General features: G+C 38.6%; 1 protein-coding gene across 9 annotated transcripts in view; it reads right to left on the bottom strand.

Moving 5' to 3' along the window:
• Positions 1 to 24,163, bottom strand: part of MITF (melanocyte inducing transcription factor) — a 223,818-nt gene that overhangs the window by 31,478 nt on the left and 168,177 nt on the right. For 6 of the 9 annotated variants that reach the window (XM_036868091.1, XM_036868092.1, XM_036868098.1 and 3 more), the window contains exon 3: positions 205 to 432. In XM_036868091.1, coding sequence (XP_036723986.1) covers positions 205 to 432 — 228 coding nt within the window. The remainder of the gene's footprint in view (positions 1 to 204; positions 433 to 24,163) is intronic. The other 3 variants (XM_036868099.1, XM_036868100.1, XM_036868096.1) reach the window with 2 other exon arrangements.

Below are 24,163 nucleotides of genomic sequence, written 5' to 3'. Positions count from 1 at the left end.
CTGCCAGGAGCCATAACCCAATAACCCGGGGATGGTGACAGGGAGAAGAGGCTGGAGGGTGACAGCTAGAATGGGGAATCGGGGACAATGGCCAGCGAAGGTGGCCACGCGGACAGACTGGAGTCCACGGTCAAGTGCGGGAGGGAGATCCAACAGACAGTCATTCAGTGTAAGAAAAAGGAGAGGGGAGGAGACATGAATTACCTCTTTTTCACAGTTGGAGTTAAGTGTAAGCATAGCCATGGGGCTGTTGGGTGCGCTGCTCCCGGGCACTGGTGGCATGACATGGTCGCCAGGCTGGTTTGGACATGGCAAGCTCAGGACTTGGTTGGCATGTTTATTTGCTAAAGTGGTAGAAAGGTACTGCTTTACCTGCTGCCTTTGGGCTTGCTGTATGTGGTACTTGGTGGGGTTTTCGAGGTGGGTCTGCACCTGAACATAGCCACGGAGGGAAGAGAAGAGAGCGCTGTTATTGGTGAGTTTCGGACAGCTCTTCTTTCAGGCACAAGCATGAGACGGGCCAGTCCACCAACAGAATAGATTATTAAGCCCCTGTTAGGTACCAGGCACTGTGCTGATGGATTTTGATATTACTGAAGTTTAAAGGCTAACTCTTAGGATTTGGGGTAATACTCTGCCCTGTTTCATTTCCCTGCTAATTGGCGGTCCATCATCTCTTTAAAACCTTGTGCCCTTCTTCTCATGTCTGATGACTAAAAATTTGCCACGATCTGTAGGGCAAAAATTTCCCCAACACACCTGAAAGAGTTTGTTAAGATCAAAACAACAATCTAGAAGAAGGCGCATAACTTGATTCATTTCAGTTTTCTTTGGCAAACATAACCGCTTTCTGTTTAAAAAAAACACAAAAAACCCTCCTTAAGGAACAACTATAAAACGGTTGTAGAACGGAAACAGAAACATTCGGATGATTAAATCAACTAGTTGTGGATCAGTTCCTCCCACTTGCACTTGGACATGATTGTTCAACATTTTAATTAAGATCTTAAACTCAACATAAAAAGCAATTCCACATTAAGCAGTTTCTTTCAAACACATAGCACTTCTATGTATATGTTTTTAAAGGCATGAATATTAAGCCACCAACATTATTTTCCTTCTTTCTTATAGACATTAATAGAGAATAAGAACTTTTTTAAAAAAAATCAATGGTACTCAATTTAGTCACATTTTCCTTGATAAACACAATTTAATCTTAGAGCCATGAACAGGAGCTGAGGGAGAGAGCACAGCCATGCAACAGGGGAAAAAAATCCTACTAATATTTACTTTATTCAAAACTACATTGAATTACTGATTATGGTATCAAACAATAAACAGCATTAAACGGGAAGACATGTACTTATTGAAAACTGTGTCTACTACAATAACATGAAAAGGTGAAACGCTCAATTTATTGATTACATTTCAGAGACTAAATATAAGAATAAAGCTCACCTGATAGTGATTATATTCTAGCATTTCCAGCATAACCACGTTTTAGGTGGCCCCAATCCAACAAATAACGGTAGACTATTCACTCCCTCTACTTTCTGTAACTCCGATTCGTAGACTGGCATAGAGAAAGTACTATAAACAAGGTATCCCGAGACACCACCGGAAACTTTATCACAGCAGCCCTGCTTATAATAACCTAAGCTAATTAGTTATGCATGTAAAAAAAAAAAAAAAGTTCACACAAAGGGCTTTTTTTTTGGAAGCCCTACGAGTTTGCTCTTAAATATTGATATCAACCCCCCCGCACCCCACCCAGCTTGACGTCATACTTTTTTTTCATAAATATAAAAGAACCTTTTTAAGGGATGAGCTATCAAAGTCAAACTCACTGTCAGATCAAGGCCAATTCACTATTCATCTTTAGTTCCAGTAGTATTAATAGACAATGGTATTTCTCTTTCAGCAATAGGTTAAGAGCTAGATGCCCCCTTTGGAGAACATTGCCTAAAAGCTACACATGAGACTTTGCTAATGGCCGAATAACTCAGCCCTTCCAAATGCAGAAAGAGTGCCTTTTAGTATGGGGGAGTCTCTGATGAACTTTCAAGTTCAACAGCCTCATTTTGCATCCTGATCTCAATGTGCATCTCATTCTTAGCTGGACAGATATATAAATTTCCTACTGACCTTGCATCCGGAAGAGGGGGAGCTATTCTAAATAGAAAAGGAAAAATACATACATACAGAGGCAGTTTTGGTTATATATTTATGTGGAAAATAAGAAATACACATCTCCCCAATTTAATCCTCAAATTAGGAAGCATAACATTTTTCACTAAAAAATCTTTTAATATAATTCTTGGGGCTAGAGAAGAATAAGAGTTATCATATACACAACTGATGCATTTATATATTTCCTCATTTATTCATTCCATTATTTACTGTTATTATGTGCTAAACGCTGTGCAAGGCACAGAATACACATTGTGAGCAAGTAGATATAATTGCCAGGTTTATGACCCTGAGAGTCTGGGGGGAGGTAAAGGAAGATAAAAGGCAAACAAATATATATCTAAAAATTATGATAATGGTTGATATGCACTGCTGAATTGGTGAGATACTTTAAGCACAAGAATTTGAAATTCAATAATTCCATCCAAATGCCCAGGATAATGAAGTCCTTTAGTTGACAACCTCAAATTGTTTCAAATGACTGATCTAACATGCACACAGAGGTTCACAGAGACATTTTAAGTTTCATAAAGGGTCCAGACACGATAATGATGAGGACAATAGACAATTCTAAAATAAACATAAAATGAGGGCAATGGGTGTAATGTGCTTATTTCACTATTACACTTTAAACACAAGGGGCTGCACATTTAAAAATAAATGTTAATTCACTGGCAGATCCTTATTTTTAATGAATCAGAATTTTAAGCTTCAGTAAGGAAAAAAGCAACTTGTTCTCTATTTGGCATTGTCAGTGAGGTCTTTAACTGCAACCAGGTTGGGGTAGTCAGAGAGGGATGTATTTTTGCCCTTTTACTGTCAGTGTCCTTTTAAGTAAGTTGAGAACAGATTGGCTATAAACACTATGGAGAAGACAGAACATCTCCAGATGTCTCCATTCCAAACACCTAAAACAGGTAACATAAATGAGGTCATAATCTGTGGTGTGTAATAGGGAGTGGTGAAGTCTGTGGCAAACTAGAGGGCGGATATTTCATCTAAAAGGAATAGCTAACATAAACTGCAACTGATTGTGGCCATATGGGAAAACTATTCCAGTCTAGCTAGATCTTCCAATTTTTCAATTTAGTTGGCAATCTGAACTTGTTTTTTAAATGAAATCTCCCAGATTACAAAAATGACACCGAATTGTTTGATTTTTCATATTGTAGAAGACAAATCAAACAAATCTGTTGGCTGGACTCAGCCTACAAGCCAGTAGAATGTGGTCTCTGCTCTATAATGCCCACAAGGAGAACCTTCCTATCTACATTCCCTGGGGGGGATGGCCTAGGTTTTGAGAAGTTAGTTCTTCTTCTTAGAACTTAGCATCGAATCCAAGCATTCCTGGTGCTTCTCTGACAGGGATATCATGCCTGACATCACAGTCAACTGAAGAATTAAGAAGTTGAAACCTGGGTTCAAATTCAGACTTTGCAGCTTACTACTTTTATGACCTTCTGCAAGTCATTAACCTTTCCAGGCCTTCGTCACCTCACGTGCTCAATGGGAATGACAATAGAACCTGCCTCTTAGAGGTGTTTTCAGTATTAAATGAAATCACACCTCTACCAGGCTTAGCAACCTATCTCAAACAGCAATTCTCAAACTTTCTTTTTTGTCCTAGGACCCTTTTAAACTGTTTGAACTTCTTGTGTTTATGTGGGTTATATCCATCCACATTTCTCATCTTAGGAATTAAAACTGAGAGATTTTTAAAACATAAGATTACCCACTAGCACATAGTCCACTGGCCATTAGAACAATGACATTTTAACACATCATGTAGCCTCTGTAAAACTCTTCTGTATATAGATATCCCTCAGAATCCATGGGGATGGGTTTCAGGACCTCTTCAGATAGCAAAATCCACAGATACTCAAGTCCCTAATAAAAGTGGCATAGTACTGTACTTGAGAGATGAGCATGAAAAAAGGAAAATAACCTCTTGGTATTATTATGAAAGTAGTTTTGACCTGACAGAACTACAGGAGTCTTGGAGACCCCCAGGGCTCTCTGAGACACTCTGAGAAGAGCTGCTCTGGAACAGTTAGTACTGTTGCATTATCTCCACCCCATCCTAGCCATGCCATCCCCACTGTGTGGTGGTGGTGTGTGACACAACCTCTGTGTGTGTTGCTTCCCTCATATCCAAAAGATGCTGGAGGGAAACACTAATTGCCCTAACTTCTCATAGCATTATTATGAGGCTCTATACTACAGTCCTTGGAATATTTTAAAAGCCATATAAATATAATGTTCTGTGTTCAACCATCCTAAACCATAGCTTTTTAGTGAGCGATTTCCCTTTCATTAATTTTTAAATAGCCAAACAAGCATGCAAATGAAAACATACGTGGTGTTAAACATCTACATGATTTCCTGATAATTTTTTCATGTTTTTGACCTTGAAACCAACTATACCACAGAATTCGGATACCAAAAGTTGGGTATTGCTGAGCACTAGAAGCACAGACCACAAAATAAAGCTGGAATACTTCTTACTCTATCGAAATATAGTATTTTATTGACGTAACTTATATTTCACATAAATAAAGTATGTTAGCTATCTGGATCAAGGGCAAAAATCCACTGGCTTTGAAACTTTTCTTCCTTATTACTACTACTATCTTTTTGCCCTTTTTCCTTTCTTCATTCAGATCCTGAATTGATAGCAAAAGAACTGGAATAAATCACATTCTAATTGTCACAGTTTAGCTTCGCCACTTCCCAGGTGACACTGACAGGTTATTTTCCATCAGTTTCATTCTAAAGAGATCCTGGAGCACAAGGTAAGATGGTGCCTGCAGATACTATCAAATTGGCTGACAAAAGAATTCACTGGAGGAAAAAAAATCCCCATCTGATGTTCACCGTCCTTCTATTCCCTCTGCTATTTGTAAACCAGAATAAAAATAAAATTGAGCGAAGATTCCCATTATCCTTTTAGTTTATAATTGATTTTACTTTTTTAACAAGTCAACAAAGTATTTAGATTTCTCATTCTGTGTTTAGAGAGAGAATGTGTTCTTTTGCTCAGCAAGTTAAAGAAATAGTAAAAGGATTATAATTCAATCAATTGCTATCCACTACCACTCCCAAACCACTATTCTTTTCATTCTGTTTTTTAAAGGACTATGTACAGAGACGGTCAACGATGCAATCACCATCCCTGAGAAAATGATGAAACAGAGGAAGCTAGTTTTCTGAAATAATTTGAGCAAAGTCTTGCCCAGGGTCACATCTGAGAGGTGCCAAGATTCTTTTCAGTCCCACAATTATAACACTACCACGAAAGAAAACACCAGTCCAGAACACATGTTCTCACTCAGTCGTGTTTGCTGTACAACCTGTACAAAGGTCTCCCTAACAAAAAAGAAGGACAACAAGAATACAAATCCTGACCTAAGACAGAAGAATCAAAATCATATGCAGACAAATAATAAATGCTGGAAGAGGGCGTGGAGAAAAGGAACCCTCCTATACTTTTGGTGGGAATGTAAATTGGTGTAGACACTATGGAGAACAGTATGGAGGTTTCTCAAAAAACTAACAATAGAGTTGCTGTATGATCCAGCAATCCCACTCCTGGGCATATATCCATAAAAGACGAAAACTCTAATTTGAAAAGATACATGCACCCCTATGTTCACAGCAGCACTATTTACAATCATCAAGACATGGAAGCAACCTAAATGTCCATCAACAGATGAATGGATAAAGAAGATGTTGTATATATACACAATGGACTATTACTCAGGCATTGAAAAGAATGAAATAATGCCATAGGCAGCAACATGGATGGACCTAGAGTTTATCATACTAAGTAAAGTAAGTCAGGCAGAGAAAGACAAATAACATATGATATCACTTGCATGCGGAATCTAAAAACATGATACAAATGAGCATATTTATGAAAAAGAAAACAGGCTCTCAGACATAGAAAACAAACTTATGGTTTTCCAAAGGGAAAAGCAGGGGTGGGAGGGGAAAAATTAGGAGTCTGGGATTAACAGATACACACTACTATATATGAAACAGGTAAACAACAAGTCCTACTGTACAGCACAGGGAACTATAGTCAATATCTTGTAATAACCTATAATGGAAAAGAATCTGAAAAAGAATAGATATATATATGTATAATAATCACTTTGCTGTACAACTGAAACTAATACAGCATTGTAAATCAACTATACTTCAATTTTAAAAAGTCATATGCAAAAAAAAAAAAAAGTCATATGCAAACAAAAAGCAAAAACAATGAGTACTTAAATAAAGGAAAGTCAGAAGCGACCAAGGTTGATATGCCCAGGTCCTTTTCTCTATCACAGGGATCTGCCCACCTGCCCAGTCAGGCCTGCTCCCTGTTTTTGTATGGCCTAGAAACTAAGAATACATTTTACATTTTTCAATGGTTGAAAACCATCAAAAGCAGAATGATATTTCATGATACATGAGAATTCTATGAAATCCAAATTTCAGTGTCCATAAATAAAGCTTCCTGGCACACAGCCCCGTCCATTCGTTTACATGTTGTCCACGCTGCGCCCACACTACAGCAGCAGAGCCCACGTGGCCCCCAGAGCCTAAAATATCTACTGTTTACAGAATATGTCAACCAGTGCTCTGTAAGAAAGGTTTACCAATCTAGAATTCAGCTTTCCTATTATGTTGAAGCTTTAGCAAGGTTTGAAGAATCAGGTGGTTTTTCTAAAGAAAAATAGTATATGTATAAATAATTTTATAGTTGCTTTTCCATATAACTGGACATAAGAACACAGGATATGCTTATTATCTCCTACTTATGATATGTCATAAGTACCAAGATTTTTTAAAACACAGAAAACAATTAGCATTCATTCACTCAAAATTGTCTACCATGTACCTGATGATGTGCATTTTATATGTTCACTCCTAGCTTAGGTCAATTCAAAATAAAACTAAGAAATCACTTGGATAGCCTACAAAGTATTCTTGAAAGCCTCTCCTCACAATTTTTAAAGATCATATGACGACAACTGATTGAATACAGAAGGAACTATGGACTCTGGATTTTCATAGTTTTAACCTCTTATTTTGAGTTGTTACCATCAGAGAGTATACCCAGTCGTCCTCTTACCAAATACAAAAAGAACTAAATACAGGATTGGGTACGAGCCTTAATGTCTATATAAATCATCTGGGATCTTGTTAAGTGCTGTGTGATTCTGTAGGTCTGGGGTGCGGCCCAAGGTTCTGCATTTCCAATAAGCTCCCAGGGGATGTCCACCCTGCTGGTCCACAAACCACACCACACCTTGAGTGCAAGGTTTTCACCTGGACTTCTGCCCCGATCAAAAGAGTTCTATCTTCACATTCATTCACCAAATACTGTCTGAGTACCAACCAGATGCCAGGCAACTGTCTTCATCTTACACAGGCTGTTTGGGGCAAGCCTCACCCAGAAGATGACATTTAAGCACAGACCTGAAGTTGGGGAAGAGAATGAGCCAGGCAGATGGGTGGGAAGAGAAACCCAGCAAAGTACAAAAGTCCTTAGGTGTGAAGAAGCCTCCCATGCTCAGGGAACAGCAAGGAGGCTCTTCACACACATTCCTCCCTTGGCTGCTTCTTGACCGCACTCGCCCGGTTTTCCTCCTGCCTCTTTCAACATTTCTTCTCAGTGGCTTTTGCTAGTTTTCTCCTCTTCTCTCCCTCGTAAATGTCAGAACGCCTCAAGGCTCAGAGCTTGATTTCCTCTCTCTGCACGCACAGCCCTGGTGACCTAAGCCAGGCTCCTGGATTTAAACAGCCTGTTTAGATGTCCTGAACTCCACACTCAGCTCCACCTGCTTACTCCATTGGGAGGACTGCAGACATCTCAAACTTAAAGTGTCCATCCTCCTCTTCCCCCTATGGTCTTCTCCATTGTAGTAGATGGTACCCCCATTCTTCCATTAGGTCAAAACATATGAAATTACCAAAAAAATGACCTTCATCTGGTTCAACCTCGTTGCTCATTTCCAAAACCTTGGTCATCTTTGATTCATTTCTTTCCTTCACACCCCACATCTACTCTATCAAGAAGTACTGGCTTCTTTTTCAGAATATATCCCGAATTTAACTAATTTTCACCATCTCTACTGTTACCACTTGATCCGGGCCACCATGATTTCTCACTTGGATGACTGAAAGCCTCTTGACTCTTCCACTTACTTCTGTCTGTGCTCTTTTGCAGCCTATGATCAATACACTGTGTGATCCTTGTAAAATATGGCAGATCATGTCACTCCTATGCAAAAAGAACCCCTCTGTAATGGCTCCCTGTTTATGTCTGAGAGAAAACAAACTACTTACAATGGCCTACAGGTCCCTAAACGAGAACTACCTATGGGGCTTGTTAGAAATGCATATTCTCGGGCCCCATCTTAGAGCTAACGAATCAGAATCTCTGGGTGAGGATCAGAAATCTATGTTTTAACAGGTTCTCCAGGTAGATTCTTATACACAGTAAACTTTGAAGACTCCAGCCTACTGTGCCCCCTTCCCCCTCCACCCTGGGGTCATGACCTCTCTGATCTTATCTCCCACAACCATCCTGAGAACTTAGAGACCCCAACTCCCACCCTGCCAGTGCTCTCCATCCCCATACATACCTTGCTCTACTTTGTCCAGAACATGGCCTGGCACATAGTAGGAGCTCAGCAAATATTTGGATAATTAATGACTGAATGGAGGCAGTGTGGCTGAAATGCATGAATGAGGGGGGAGACTAGAAACTAAGGACAAAGGGTCAGATTGTGTAAGGCCTTGTACAGGTTGGAGGCTAGGATCCTGAAGCCTCTAGAAGCGTCCTGAGGAGATGGAGAAGTGGTAGACCCTCACTCTTCCTAACTAATTCAGAAATCTCTGGAGGTAATATCTCCAAGCCAGGCCGTTGATTCACAGTGCACCTCCCTAGTCTGAGTTATAAAGCTTCCTTTTCTATGAGGACAGACCCAAAGGTTGCCAACTCTTATAGCTCTCATCCACGATGCTTAGGGCCAGGATCCTGGAGATCTGTCTCCATCTCTAAACTGTAGACCCCTTGATAAGTCACAGTTAAAGCAGCAGTCCTCAAGCTGGTGGCCCATGGGCACAGTCCACAGGTATGCCTTATTGCCTACAGAGTATTTAATTAAAAACTGGGAGTTATCATACTAAAATTTGGATTTCTGATTTCTCTGGATAAAACAGAAGATCTAGCAACAATGAACCACCTTCTAGTGGGCCAGCAGGGGGCAGAGTTGAGAAGCAGCTTCCCTCTTTTGATGGGACACTTGTTCTTCATTTTGCTACACTCCTACCACTCCTTATTCTGACACTGACAACTGGCCTGATTTACTCATTAATCTGCCTGACTTCTGAAGGCATTTAAATTGGCAAACCCTGCTTTACCTTTCACACTCCACATTCCAGGAGGTAGTTCCAAATCTGATGGAATGATGGTGGCATAAGTGGGATTAGAATAAGCTGCACTAAATGAACAATCTCATATGATGTGAGTGAGAAAAAAATAATAAATTGATATAAACTTTTAAAAGGTACATACATGTTCATCCAGCAATTCACACTTTCAAGAACTTTTCTAAGGAAATCATCAGATATAAGGGCAAAGATTTAAGAACACAGAGGTACATCAGAGCATTGCCTAAAACAGAAGTGGACAAATTACTACCCTAGTGCCCACCGCCTATTTTTGTAAATAAAGTTTTATTGGGACACAGCCACACCCATTCATTTACATATAGTCTATAGTCTTTCAAGCTATTACAATACTAGAGCAGAGTTGAGTAATAGACCTTATATCCTCCAAAGCCTAAAATATTTACTATCTGGCTCTTCAGAGAAAGTATGCCAACCATTAATCTCTAATAACAAAATATTGGAAACAAATATCTAATAGAAAGCAATGCATTCAATTAATTATGAGGGAGCCATGTAAGTTCAAGGTTCCCCTATCTCAGCACGACTGACCCTATGGCCAGGTACTTCTTTGTTGTGGGGTTGCATGTGTATTATAGGATATTTAGCAGCATCCTTGGTCTCCGCCCAGTAGATGCCAGTAGCACCTTCCCCCCAATGCCAGTTTTGACAACCAACAATGTCTCCAACATTACAAATGTCCTTGGGGTGGGGAGGGGAACTGCCCCCATATCGATGGATACAATACAGTGAATGAAGTCCATATTTTATAAAACTATTAAATGAAGGGGAAAGTTCATCATGTAAGTAGGAACACAAAGCAGGTTAGAGTCACTACATACACTGTGACCCTAAACGGGCTTAAAAATGTTGTTTATACATATGCATATACACACACACAAAAACCAGTTACAAATCATTCATCAAAAATCTTCTTCATGACTGTCTCAGGATGATTAAATTATAGGTGGCTGCTACCTTATTGCTTCTTTTTAATATTTTCTATAATGTATATGGCACTAACTTTGTAATTTTTTTTAAAAAATCTATAAATTCCACAAAAATTGAAGTCTGTGGATCTGGACAAACAAAAATATATTCAGGCAGAATTCCTCTACTGAACGTTTTGAAAACCACAAATAAACCTATGAAGTTGTTATATAATGATGAAATCTGCCTCATTTCAATTTTTTTCTTTAAATACTTGATCAGATTAAGAAGACCTCGTTATTTATTAAATTTTTGGTCTAACATTCAAGCCCAGACAGTTTGAGTTGGTACAATGTTTGACACATTTTTATGGTTTTGTAAAGGGCCGCAATTACGTGGTTCCATGGTGCCCTTAAAATAATAGCTCATTGTAAGGACCGTCGAGTTCTCCCCCCTCCTGATGGGAGCTGCGAGCGCAGCATTCCACATGCTATAACTTTTTTATGTGCCCCAGTTTAGCACTGCCTCAGAATTGCAGACGTCTTTTTGTTTCAGCACCCCCCCAAAATGCCCCTATTGTTTGCAGTTTATCGGGTATTAGAGATCATTATGACACAGGCGGCAAAATCCCTTTTCATAAGGACAGACACTCTTAAGAAACTAGCAGTGGTCAAGTTTGTCAGAGATGAAAACATTGCCCTGGGCCTAAGTAAAAGGTCAGTCAGAAATGAGAGCTGAATGCTGCTGGTTTGAAGGTCAAGTCCACATGAGCCGAAAACTGGCAAAAGCAGCCACCTCATAATAACACAGACTTTAGGGCCTAGATCATGAGACTGAGGGGTCCTCCTGGTTTTTGAGGAAATGCATTGTCTTGGGCAATTCCTAAAACTTGTTGTATAGACTATGTGATAATGAAATTCCAGTCTGGAATTAACAACTCCAACAATAACTGTAGCAGCTCACAAGCACTTTCTGACTGAGAGTTTTACATGCAGGTACATCGTAACTACCCCACTGAACAACCCAGCCGTTCATTTAACCAGCATTTATGGAAGCACTGAGGATACAGCAGCCACTAAAGCAGAGTTCTTGAGCCCGCAAAAGCCATACTGAAGTTGGGGAAGCAGAGACAAACACGATGGCAACAAATCAACAAAGAAAGAACTTCATACAGTGACACAAGTGCAATGCAGGAAAGATAAGAAAGAAAGCCACTGGGAGAAAAGAAGGCTACTCTGCGGTGGGGACATTCCAGCTGAAACCCAAATGATGAGAAGAAGCCATGTGCGCTGAGAATCAGAGGAGCTTAAATCCTGAGCCGGAAGCAGGTTGGCATCTTTGAAAAACAAGAATGACATCAATAACCCAGCCAGCGGGGCTGGAGCAGTGACCAGGTCAGTGCATAAACTGAGAGAGATGGTCAGGACCAGATATTATGGAGCTTTGCAGGACACAGAAAGGAATCTGATTTTTCTTCTCTGCTGCTTATAAGAAGCCTTTGGGAGGTTTCAAGCAGAGAAGTGACAAGACCTGATGAACATTTGTCAAATATCACTCTGGGATTGATGTTGATGGGAAAGAACAGTGGACACAGGAGAAACAATTAGGAGGCTCCCGTAGCTACATACATGAGAGCTGCTGATGCCTTGGACTCAAATATTAAGATGCAGTTGGATATGAGATACATGCTACTAGCTCTTGTCTCTGGCTGCTTCTTGGCTTCCATCAAAACTAATTTAAGAATAGCACATATGTTAAAGGACTTTCTTACACAATGCTCTGAAATGTCTCACACCAACACCAAGAAGTAACGATGAATGACGCACAGTGTTGTAAAATATTCCACGTATACCTGCTTGGAACACAGAAGCTAAGTGTATGGCCAACTGCCAGAGTGCAATGGAGAGAGGCAGCCTTGTCTTGTTAGTATCTGGCTAGAATTTCAGAGAGATCTGACCTCAAATCCTAAGCGAGCTGCTTTGAACCTCAGTTTTTTATCTGTAAAATGGGATCATGGATACTACTTACCTAGTAGTTGCTCATCTTGTTGATTAGTTTAAGTGATAGAATGCACGAAAAGTACTTAGTATGTAGTAAATGCTCAATAAATTAATAATGCTCTCTATTATTGTTAGTCCTGGATTTTTTGTTTTCACATCCAAGTAGGTCATTGTTAGATCATTTAGCTCATCCATCTCAAAAAAAAAAAAAAAAAGGTCACCTTGAAGGAGTGGAGAGGGCAAAAAGGAGGGGGGGCAGTTCAGCCTCTTTCGGTATCCTTTTATCTTTTTCTCTTTGGCTGACTCATATATCACAGATGGATGCCAAAGATAAGAGTAAAAGGGGAGAAACAAGAATCATAGAGCATGGGACACTCATTAGCTGGAGTATCATACAGAAGGCTTTGTGAAATCTTTTTTCTCTCCCACTTCCAAAGGAGCTAGCTCAGCTACTTATTCTTAATCTGGGCCTTAGGGAAAGTGGAAACTCCTGAAAATTGTATGAAAACTTTTGACTCTGCATTTTTCTAGGAAGAGGTCTAACATATTGAAACATTTAAAGATGAAATTACATGTAGAATTTGCAGGTAAGAGGGAGGTATATACAGAAACAAGATGAGCCCTGAGTTGATAACTGTTGAAGTTGGGTGATGAGTATATGAGGGGCTCATTATATTATTCTCTCTGATTTTATTTAAGTTTGAAACAACCTTTCCACATTCATACAGTGCATAGACATTTACATTCTAGATACTTCATTTGTATTCATTTTCTATCTTCTTTTTCTATAAAAAGAAAAGCCCTATGGTAGCATATTTACTAAGTAAGCACTTGGTCAATCTAATAACCTACCACAAGCATAAATGTCTGCTTTTTTGCTCACTGTTCTCGGTCTTTGCCTGAAGCTTTCCTCTAAAGGAGCTGACTTTATGTTGCATGAACTGATCGCTGTATTCAATATGCTCCAGGTCATTCCTCTGTACTGTCAGCCTGAGCGCCTCTCAGAGAAACATTTTGTTAACTAAGTAAGTTGGATCTGCCCATGTAGTGTTCTCACTGATAGAATCAGGAGTGTGTAGTTTAGCTACAAATGAAATTTTTATTTATTTATTTATTTATTTATATATTTAAAATAAATTTATTTATTTATTTGTTTTTATTTTTGGCTGCGTTGGGTCTTCATTGCTGTGCTCAGGCTTTCTCTAGTTGCGGTGAGCAGGGGCTCTTTGTTGCGGAGCGAGGGCTTCTCATTGCCGTGGCTTCTCTTGTTTGGGAGCACGGGCTCTAGGCACGTGGGCTTCAGTAGCTGTGGCACACGGTCTCAGTAGTTGTGGCTCGTGGGCTCTAGAGCATAGGCTCAGTAGTTGTGCTGTACGGGCTTAGTTGCTCCACAGCACGTGGGATCTTCCCAGACCAGGGATGGAACCCGTGTCCCCAGCGTCGGCAGGCGGATTCTTAACCACTGCGCCACCAGGGAAGCCCTGAAATATTTATTAACTTGTGCAGAGGGTACAAAACTGAATTCATATGGACCTTTTCGGATCAAAATCAGGACAACCTCTTTCAAACAAAGTGGCTGATGATCTACATTTATGTCACAGAAAAAAGTACAGTCATCTGAAATTGAGCTGATGAAGACATTTAGGAGGAGTTCTGGTTTCCTCACTAAAAAAAACTGTCCATTTGCAAAAAAAAAAAAGATTTATCACACTCTACAAAGCAAATTCTCAGAGGGATTTAAAATTTGCTGCAAATCTATAAAAAATGTAAAAAGGTAGGACACACCTATACAAAATCAATATATATAACTGAGGTAGCCCCATGTGGATTTCTTTGTGTGACAAAAATAATGGATAAAATGTGTGAAGAGGAAAGGGACAAAATACTTCTTTTGAGAACAGAAATGGGAATTTTGAAAGACATAAGAATATGGGAACATACTGGGGTTTCTCATAAAGAAGAAAAATAATTAAAAAGTGAAAATGAAGTAATTACTGAGAACTCATATACCAGGTAGTTTTCCTAAAAGTTTTCAATGGATTTGCTCATTTAATCTTCACTACAATCCTATGAGGTAAGGGCTCTTATTAGTCCCATTTTAGGGATGAGAAATCTGAGGCTGGCTCCCAACCACTACACTAAATACTACCATGTTATGAGTCATCTGTAGAATTTATATTTCAGCATAGTATTGCTGATTGTGAAACTGTAGAGACCCTTTGTAATACGTTTTTCTCCTGAGTACTTGTTTTCACGCTTTCATTATAAATAGTCTCTCCTTAATATATAATGATCAACTGGGTGGACACCAGGCATTAAGCCAAAGCACGACCCCATTCCTAAGCAAACAGAAGGAGCCCTCAGGCCAGCAGTGGGCCAATGAAGACAGAACTTCACAAAAGAGAAGTCAATGTGAACATCTGTTATGGGAAAGCTGCCTCAGGACTTGGAGTAGTTTAAGGGTTGATGCTTCTTCTTACTTTCTTCCTTTTTTGGGGGGAGGCGGGGGATGTGTTGGGGGAGGGGGTGGGATCGGCAGGCAAACAGAATCTTCCTGACTCAAAAGGAATTTTTGTTAACCAAAAGCATCTGTATCATGGGATTTTTAAAGGAAAGGTTAAACCATTGTACAGTATAGTAACGTCTTTTATAAGAAAGAAAATGAGCTACTGTTATCACTGAAATGCCAGTCGCCATATACCTAATGGTAAACCAATTTAAAAAAAAAAAAAGTTAGGGAAGAGAAGTGTCCAGATTACTCTTTTGTTAAGTGGCCCAATACACTATATGGTTTGGAAAAAAACAAAAACAAAAGGCAGTGGTTTAGTCAGTCCCCAAAAGTCTTTATCTTACGTGTAGTAGATAAAAAGAGGGACCTCAGTGTGAAAGAAACCCCCTCATTGCTCTCCTCAAGGAGCTTACAAATGCAGAGTTAGGATGGGGACAGAGGAAAGGGAAACCCACACACAAATTTACACGTAAGATGGTCCTACACTCTAAAACAGTGATTCTCAACCACAGGCGATTTTGCTCTTTGAGGAACATTTGGGAACGTCTGGAGACATTTTTAGTTGTCACAACTGGGGGTACAGTCGTGTGGCTGCTACTGGCATCTAGTGGGTAGAGACCAAGGATGATGCCAAACGTCCTACAGGGCACAGAACAGGCCCGCTCTACGAAGAATGACCCGGCCCCAATCTCGATAGTGGAGAAGCCCTACGCTAAGAGATACTGTGTCAATTCACCACCCCAAACCTCTCTGGGGGAGATTTCAGAAAAAAAGGCAACAAAACCAGTCAAGCCAAAGGAATGGCGTAGATACCTCATCAACTCCTGACGCGCTTCCACATGTATCTGAGTTTCATAGTCAATAGTTATTTCAGGCCTGGTCTTAACACGCAAAGGACAACTTTTAGTTCAACGGAAGGAGGAGGAAATGTCATTGTCACTGTGAAGAGCTTAATTCAAACTCCGAGATCCTGTATCAAGATCTTGAGTTCTGGACAGTGATGTGGGTGGGAAAAGTAAATTGAGAATTATCAATTCTACACGATAATGATCAACTGTGCCCTAAAACTACACAGAACAAAACCAAACAATTCTAATGATTCAAAAAGCACACTGGGAACTTGCTTTGGCATCTCTGAGTGCACTGGCAACTGTGAGGGCATTGGCAATATCACTTAAAAGTCTTTTCTATCTGATAAATACTAAAGGAACATTACTGTACTTGCAAACAAAGCCAGAGTACGTCAGTTCTTAGTTTTACATTTCACATAAATCCTCCTTACTCTCCCAAACTACAATAACAAAACAACAAAGTTTTCATCAATTCATTTCCTATATCTTAAAAAAGGAATTATTTTTTCAATATATTTTAACAACTTTAAAAGCCATTAATTTATAATTTTGTATATGACACACAGATTTTTATTTTCTAACTGCTTTAAAAAGTAGAAGTAGAAGTGAAGCAAATGCTGCTATCTGTTAAAGCTGAATGATGGGGGTCGAGGAGGCTCATTATGCTATTCTTCCTACTTTTATGTATCTTGCAAATTTTCCATCATAAAAGTCATAAAAAAAATGTTTAAACAGTTCTTAGACATACAAACACACACACATACAAATGTTGCCTTGGGTGTTTATATAAAATAATTTAATCCTGATTATTTCAATGGCAAATTCTTTTTGGTCTGAAAGATATTAGCTCTGGCTTTATTTTGCTATCTGCCTCCCCATCCTCTACATTTAGGGGGAGAAAAAAAAATCTGTAAACACTCAGAAAGGAAAAACAAACAAAAAGCTAAAGTGGAAGAAATTGCACTAATTAAACAATATCATCTCAAAAAGTTTTTGTCTCAAATGATGCCTGGAGTGTGGCTCTAAATGACCATAAATGGGCTCTTAGTTTTAGCAAAATAAGTGAATTTCAACTGCTAAACTGAAGCTTCCTTATATTCTGTGTTTTATCTAATTAGTACTCTAAAAAATTATTGCATTGCAATAGCTGAATTTGAGTGTTCTCTCCCTTTAGTATTGAAATATGCAATGATGCATATTTTACCACTGAATATGTTTACAAAGTTATCCTTTGATATAAAATGATGAGAGAGAGAGAGAAAAAATAGAAATGATTTCTTTTTCCTTAAGGAAAAGCATGTCATGAAAAGCCAGATAATGCAATATTCTTGGTTGGTTTTCCTTTAGATACAACAAGATTATTTACTTAACAACAAGCCATGTAATTATCCATATTCAAAATGGTCATCAGAGGGTAGGAGACTGAGTTTTAACACAATTTTTACCCTCTCTGTTTAAAGAAAATAAAATTACAGAAGAAAATTAACTTCTATTGAGCATCTCTTCTGTATAAGGCATAGGCTCAGGCCTTTACAGATGTGAACCTTACTTGATGCTCACAGCAATAGTAAAGTGCTATCACTAGTCTGGTTTGCAGATGAGGAAACCGAAAAGAGAGGTTAAATAACTAGTCCAATGTCACTTGCCTGCTCTCACACTGTCAGAGATCTAAACCCAAGTTTGCTGGGTTCCAAACCAACCAAAATACGAAGGATTCATCGAGGCTTCACTTCTCAGGAGTCACCAATGCTGTGCTACAAGTGATATGGCAAATGTGCTTATTTAAATACCTCCAAAATTGTCACCTCAAGAAGGAATGTATCAGAGAAAAACCACTGAGGGAATTTTATTGAACTTATTAGTGCCCTCAAGACTAGGGAGGAAACAAAAATTTTATGACTTTTATTATTAAGAAATGTAAAGTATATGGTTGGAGAAAATTTAGAAAATAAAGATGAGGAAAGGGAAGGGAAAAAAACCACAGAAATAATTCTATACAGAGAGAGAAATCCTGACAGCATTATAGTATTTATCTTTCTACTGATCAAAGTAGAATTTTAATGTGGACACAGGCAAGGTTAGCAGGACTGGAACAAAAGTTATCTTGTTCAAAAAGACCAAGGCTCTGTCTTCCCTAAAGGCGGATTTATACACATCTCTAAAACACAAAACATACTCGAGAACCGACCCACCAAGATCCTGCAAGTCACATCCAATTTAATCTCTGCGAGCAGAGCTCTGATTTGTATTATTAATTTAAATTATATTTTACTTCCCCTACTCTTTAACTACATGCTGTAAGGTCCCAATTCTAGGAAATACTTGGAGCTACAAATAGCCCTGCGCCAGGTATCAAGGGAGTAGACATGGAATCATCAATAAGAAGAATACAAGGAATATGATAGAAGGAAAGACTTAATGTGGAAAAATCCTATGCTTCCTCCTAACCCTTCCAATTTCACCACACTAATGTGTTTTACATCATGCCATACATGCAACCACCCTCACTGAAGAGCAGAATTACAACCCAGACTCTGTTGAAGGGCTAACCAACAGTGGCAAAAAAAAAAAAAGAGGGCAGAAACTGTATCAAGTCAAATATCCCCAGATTTCAAAGTCAAAAATGATGAACAATACCTAACAATTTTCCAGACCTGAGTCCCCAGATCATGCACACTAACCTAAATGCCAACAACTTAAAAATGTACAAATGAGTTTTTTGGTCATTATTTCCCAAAACAGTCTATTGTGGTTTTTCAAAAGTATCCATTCACATATCTTTCCAGACTATAAAACCACCTTCTCGATGTGAGCTCCTTGACGGTGGAACAGATGGCCTTCTTGTTCTTGTCCCCTAGTTCTTAGTACAGTGTCTGACTTAGAGCACTGTACTACATGTTTCTATTTCTAATAAACAATACGTTGCATGAGCCACAATCCTACAGGAGAGAGCAAGTCTTCTAAAGATGGCAATAGTAGATTGACAGATTTACCATGGGAGCTGGCTAATAAACCATGGTATGTCCATTTTATGATAATATCATTTAATTCTAAAAGAGTATACTTGTAAATACTGTAATTGATTCAGAACATCCACAAAGTAAGGAGAATTTCATTCCAAAATGTGTGATCTTGATGAACCGGAAATGTTTCATTTTAAATGTTAATAGTCATATGACAGCCATAAGCTTATTATGATGTCTATCAAATTACCTAGTCTAGATACAGGATACTTATTATTTGGTCATAGATCTGTTCTCCTAATATTAAATTAAAAAGCAGTGCTATTTAGTAAATTTTTGCTTGACAAATATAGCTTGCCTACATAAAATGTTTTTGAAGGTTTAAACAGCCTCAAATTTAACTCACTCAATTATGAACCTATAAAATTTCACATCAAAAGGAGTCAGGAGTGTGTCTATGTTGAAATTAGAGAAAGGTGTAAGTTACATGTATTGATTTTTCTTACTAGAGAATGGAGAGTGAATAAGATTTCTCTCTGGGCTCTTAACCCCTAAATCCAACATCTAGATGCCAAAGCTTCAGATATGAACATATCCACCACATTATTTTTCATAATAATGAAAATGTATAAGCAATTTCCAACATTAGAAGAATGACAAAGTACATTCATTTGTATTATTATGTAACTATTAAAAATGATACATATGGGACATATACAGCAATATAAAAACACATGATATTGAAAATAAAATGCAGATATAAAAGTATAAAAGCTATAATTGCACTGACAGAAAAACATGAATTTTTTAAAAACTAAGAAAATTGTATTTTAAAATACTTTTATATCAGAACAACGGAATGTGATATTTTCATCTTCTCTACCTTTCAAACTTTCTGGTATGATTATAACAATTTGCCAAGTTCTTTTTGCTGCAGAGCCAGCCTTCTACTAGAGAAGTAGAGAATCATGGGTATTTCTTTTCCTGCCTCCCTTGCAGCTCAGGAGAGAACAAGTGACTTAGGATCCACCAATCGGATGTACTTGCATGGGACTCATGTGCTAGAGATAAGCAGTGGGCACCACTGAGGATGGTCATGGTACGGGAATATTGGGTTTCTGGTGCAGTAGGGGCAATAGAGCAGGCTTCAGTGGTTGTTCTGCAGACCAGTTCCATGCTGTGGTTTGAGGTGTTTCAGCTTCATGGCTCCAAGCCTAGTTCTCTTACCTACCTAATAACTCTGCAGGTATCCCAACATCCTGTCAACAAATCTCTTTAAAATTAACCAATGTTGCTAGCTATTAAAAACTCTGATACAGGGCTAAGGTTTGGCTACTTTTATAAATATATATGTAGATGCGTATATATATATATATATATATATATATATATATATATATATTGATTATAGAAATAGGTACATACCTAAATATATATGAATATATGCATTTATGTATGCAGATATACTTATGTACATATATATAAGGGGAGGTGTTCATTTATTAATTTTTAAGTATTAGGAACTTTTCACACAAACAAGAACTATATGGTATGATTCATTTTTATTATGCCTGATTGTGATGTACACTTCTTGCATTTAAAGGAATACAAGCTCTGGTTTAGAAAAGAATTCTATGGTATGGAAAAACCACAAATGAATGCATTCTCTGATAATTTCTTCCCAATGGAAACAAGTGAAATGAGCTGCTAGCATTTCTCTCTGGCTACACCTTACAATTAAATGTAGTCTGTGGAAGCAGGTAGTAAGTATCTCTATTCAACTCTGCAGAAAAGAGCAACTGACGATGTTTAAAATCCATGTTTGGATCTGCATATTGCACAGTGATTGATCCACGGAATACAAGTGCTGTTTGTTCTATAAAAAAAGGACACTTACTTTACGATGTTTCCATTCCATTAGAACCTACTAAATTAGGCTCTCCATCTCCTCCTATGCTCAGTACACATTGTTCATAGCAGGTATCCAATAAATATGCAAATACTGAATGGACAGTGAACTATCCTGAACTGCTCATTATTTTTACAGGTTCAGGTCCCCTAGAGGAAGACAAGCTCAGGGCTCCTCTTCTTAGTCTCTTATTTAAAAACAACCAGGCAACTATTACAGCCCACCCCTGCAAAAAGTCGCAGCCTTTAGCAGTCACCCTTGTTCACTTATTTACTCATCTGACACTGTGCAGTGCTGGCATTGACCCAACACCCCCATGGGGTAGGTAAGTGTCCACTACTGCCACCTCACAAGTGGATGAAGCATCCCTAAGTTGGAAGAAGTAACCATTTCTGCACAGACAGACAATAAATACAGAACAGCGTCAAGTTCATCTGCTGGAGGGTGTCCACTGCATGGTCCAGTTTAAATATCTTTTGAAATGCAAAATTGTTCTTTGAAAACAAAATTGTTCAATTCTGATAGCAAGCATTGATGAGTATGAACTGTGTGTAAGTCTGTCTAATAAAGGAGCAGGAGAAGGGGTACCACAACGGAAACAAATGAGGAAGGCCACAAAACCAACTTCTCCCAAGAATAAGCATTTTGTTAATTCACATTTCAAAAAGAGGGAGAATTCCCCTTCTTATTTGAAGTGCCAAAATCCATCGTGTCACAGTCAATAAAAGTGCAGAGGGCTTCCCTGGTGGCGCAGTGGTTGAGAATCTGCCTGCCAATGCAGGGGACACGGGTTCGAGCCCTGGTCTGGGAAAATCCCACATGCCGCGGAGCAACTGGGCCCGTGAGCCACGACTACTGAGCCTGTGCTCCACAACAAGAGAGGCCGCGACAGTGAGAGGCCCGTGCACTGCGATGAAGAGTGGCCCCCGCTTGCTGCAACTAGAGAAAGCCCTCGCACAGAAACGAAGACCCAACACACCCAAAAATAAATAAATAAATAAATTTTTTAAAAAAAAGTGCAATATCAAATCTATATTGCATTCACGAAAGCCAGTTACATCTTTCTGTCCTCCTGGATATGGAAAGGCTGAGTAGGTACTAGCACCAAAACAATTCAAGGGCATGCATTTTATCATGCTATTAGCACGTCTGTTATGACGATATAAAATCACTGGCTTAGTTTACATGCTGGTGACACCTGTGGAAATGCCTGGCTCTACCCTCCTGTCCAATGAGCTGTGCTAATATTTATATCCAAGAAGAGTCGACTGCATTATCATAAATGAGATGCAGTTCATCACCGTGCCTGGTGCTCAAGTATCTCAGGGGCTGAAAACTGAGTCACCTTCATGCAGACTCAACTATGTCACTGCTCCATTACTTCAGCTTCTTCTTTGGAACCTTAGAAAAACCTTATATTACAAACGTAAGGCAAATGAGAGCTCTCAAGGAAGAAGTTATCTCCTAAAGAAAAACAATGGCATAAAACATGAAATGCAACACACAACATGCTTCCTTCATATATTTGGACCAAAATGTCATGCAAATACCAGTAACACTACTATGTTGCTCATTAAACAATGATAAAACAAGTTCATTTAAAAATCTTAAAACACAAAGGAAACTACAAACAAGACGAAAAGACAACCCTCAGAATGGGAGAAAATATTCGCAAACGAATCAACGGACAAAGGATTAATCTCCAAAATATATAAACAGCTCATGCAGCTCAATATTAAAAAAACAAACAACCCAATCAAAAAATAGGCAGAAGACCTAAATAGACATCTCTCCAAAGAAGACATACAGATGGCCAAGAGGCACATGAAAAGATGCTCAACATCACTAATTATTAGAGAAATGCAAATCAAAACTACGAGGTATCACCTCACACCAGTTAGAATGGGCATCATCAGAAAATCTACAAACAACAAATGCTAGAGAGGGTGTGGAGAAAAGGGAACCCTCTTGCACTGTTGTTGGGAATGTACATTGATACAGCCACTATGGAGAACAGTATGGAGGTTCCTTAAAAAACTAAAAATAGAATTACCATATGACCCAGCAATCCCACTACTGGGCACATACCCAGAGAAAACCATAATTCAAAAAGACACATGCACCCCAATGTTCATTGCTGCGCTATTTACAATAGCCAGGTCATGGAAGCAACCTAAATGCCCATCGATGGACGAATGGATAAAGAAGATGTGGTACGTATGTGCAATGGAATATTACTCAGCCATAACAAGGAACGAAATTGGGTCATTTGTAGAGACGTGGATGAATCTAGAGACTGTCATACAGAGTGAAATAAGTCAGAAAGAGAAAAACAAATATCATATATTAACGCATATATGTGGAACCTAGAAAAATGGTACAGATGAACCAGTTTGCAGGGCAGAAATTGAGACACAGATGTAGAGAACAAACGTATGGACACCAAGGGGGGAAAGCGGTGGGGGGTGATGGTATGATGAATTGGGCTATTGGGATTGACATGTATGCACTGATGTGTATAGAATGGATGACTAGTAAGAACCTGCTGTATAAAAAAATAAAATAAAATTCAAAAAAAAAATCTTAAAACAATAGAGACAAACGTAAATCTAGAACACAATGCCCCACCTCATTCCTCTCTTTGAGTTCTACTCTTTAATCAATTTTAGAGTTGACATGTACTTTTTATATTTCTAGGCTAATTCAAATAGAATTAAATAAAAATATAATCACATATATAAAATATATGCATTTATTTATTTAATTTAACATCTTTATTGGAGTATAATTGCTTTACAGTGGTGTGTTAGTTTCTGCTTTATAACAAAGATAATCACCTATACATATACATATATCCCCATATCTCCTCCCTCTTGAGTCTCCCTCCCTCCCACCCTCCTTATCCCACCCCTCTAGGTGGTCACAAAGCACCGAGCTGATCTCCCTGTGCTATGCAGCTGCTTCCCACTAGCTAGCTATTTTACATTTGGTAGTGTATAATATATGCATTTAGAACAAACATTTGGCTGTGTGATGCATATGTTTTCGTAGTTTGCTTTTTAAAAAATATGTATTATTATATTATAGACAACTAGATCTATCTCCCTTTTTAAAAGCACCCACCTAGTGTTCCATTCTATTAATATATTTTTCAATAATTCCCAGATTGAAGGGCATTTAGGTGGTTCCCAATTTTTACTATAGTAAGTAATACAGAATTGGATATTGTTGCATTTGTGAACACATTGCACTGTTATATGATCTTTGCGCGGGCTGGAATCTTTAAGGTGGAAGATGGTTGGGCAAAGACAGTGCCTGTTTTACATGTTGGTAGAGGCTGCTTAAACTCTCTGCCAAAAGGCTGT

This window comes from Balaenoptera musculus, chromosome 11 (genome assembly GCF_009873245.2).
Source record: "Balaenoptera musculus isolate JJ_BM4_2016_0621 chromosome 11, mBalMus1.pri.v3, whole genome shotgun sequence".
NCBI lineage: Eukaryota > Metazoa > Chordata > Mammalia > Artiodactyla > Balaenopteridae > Balaenoptera > Balaenoptera musculus.
The sequence above is the reverse complement of the archived record's forward strand: the minus strand, read 5'-3'. Positions and strand labels throughout refer to the sequence as shown.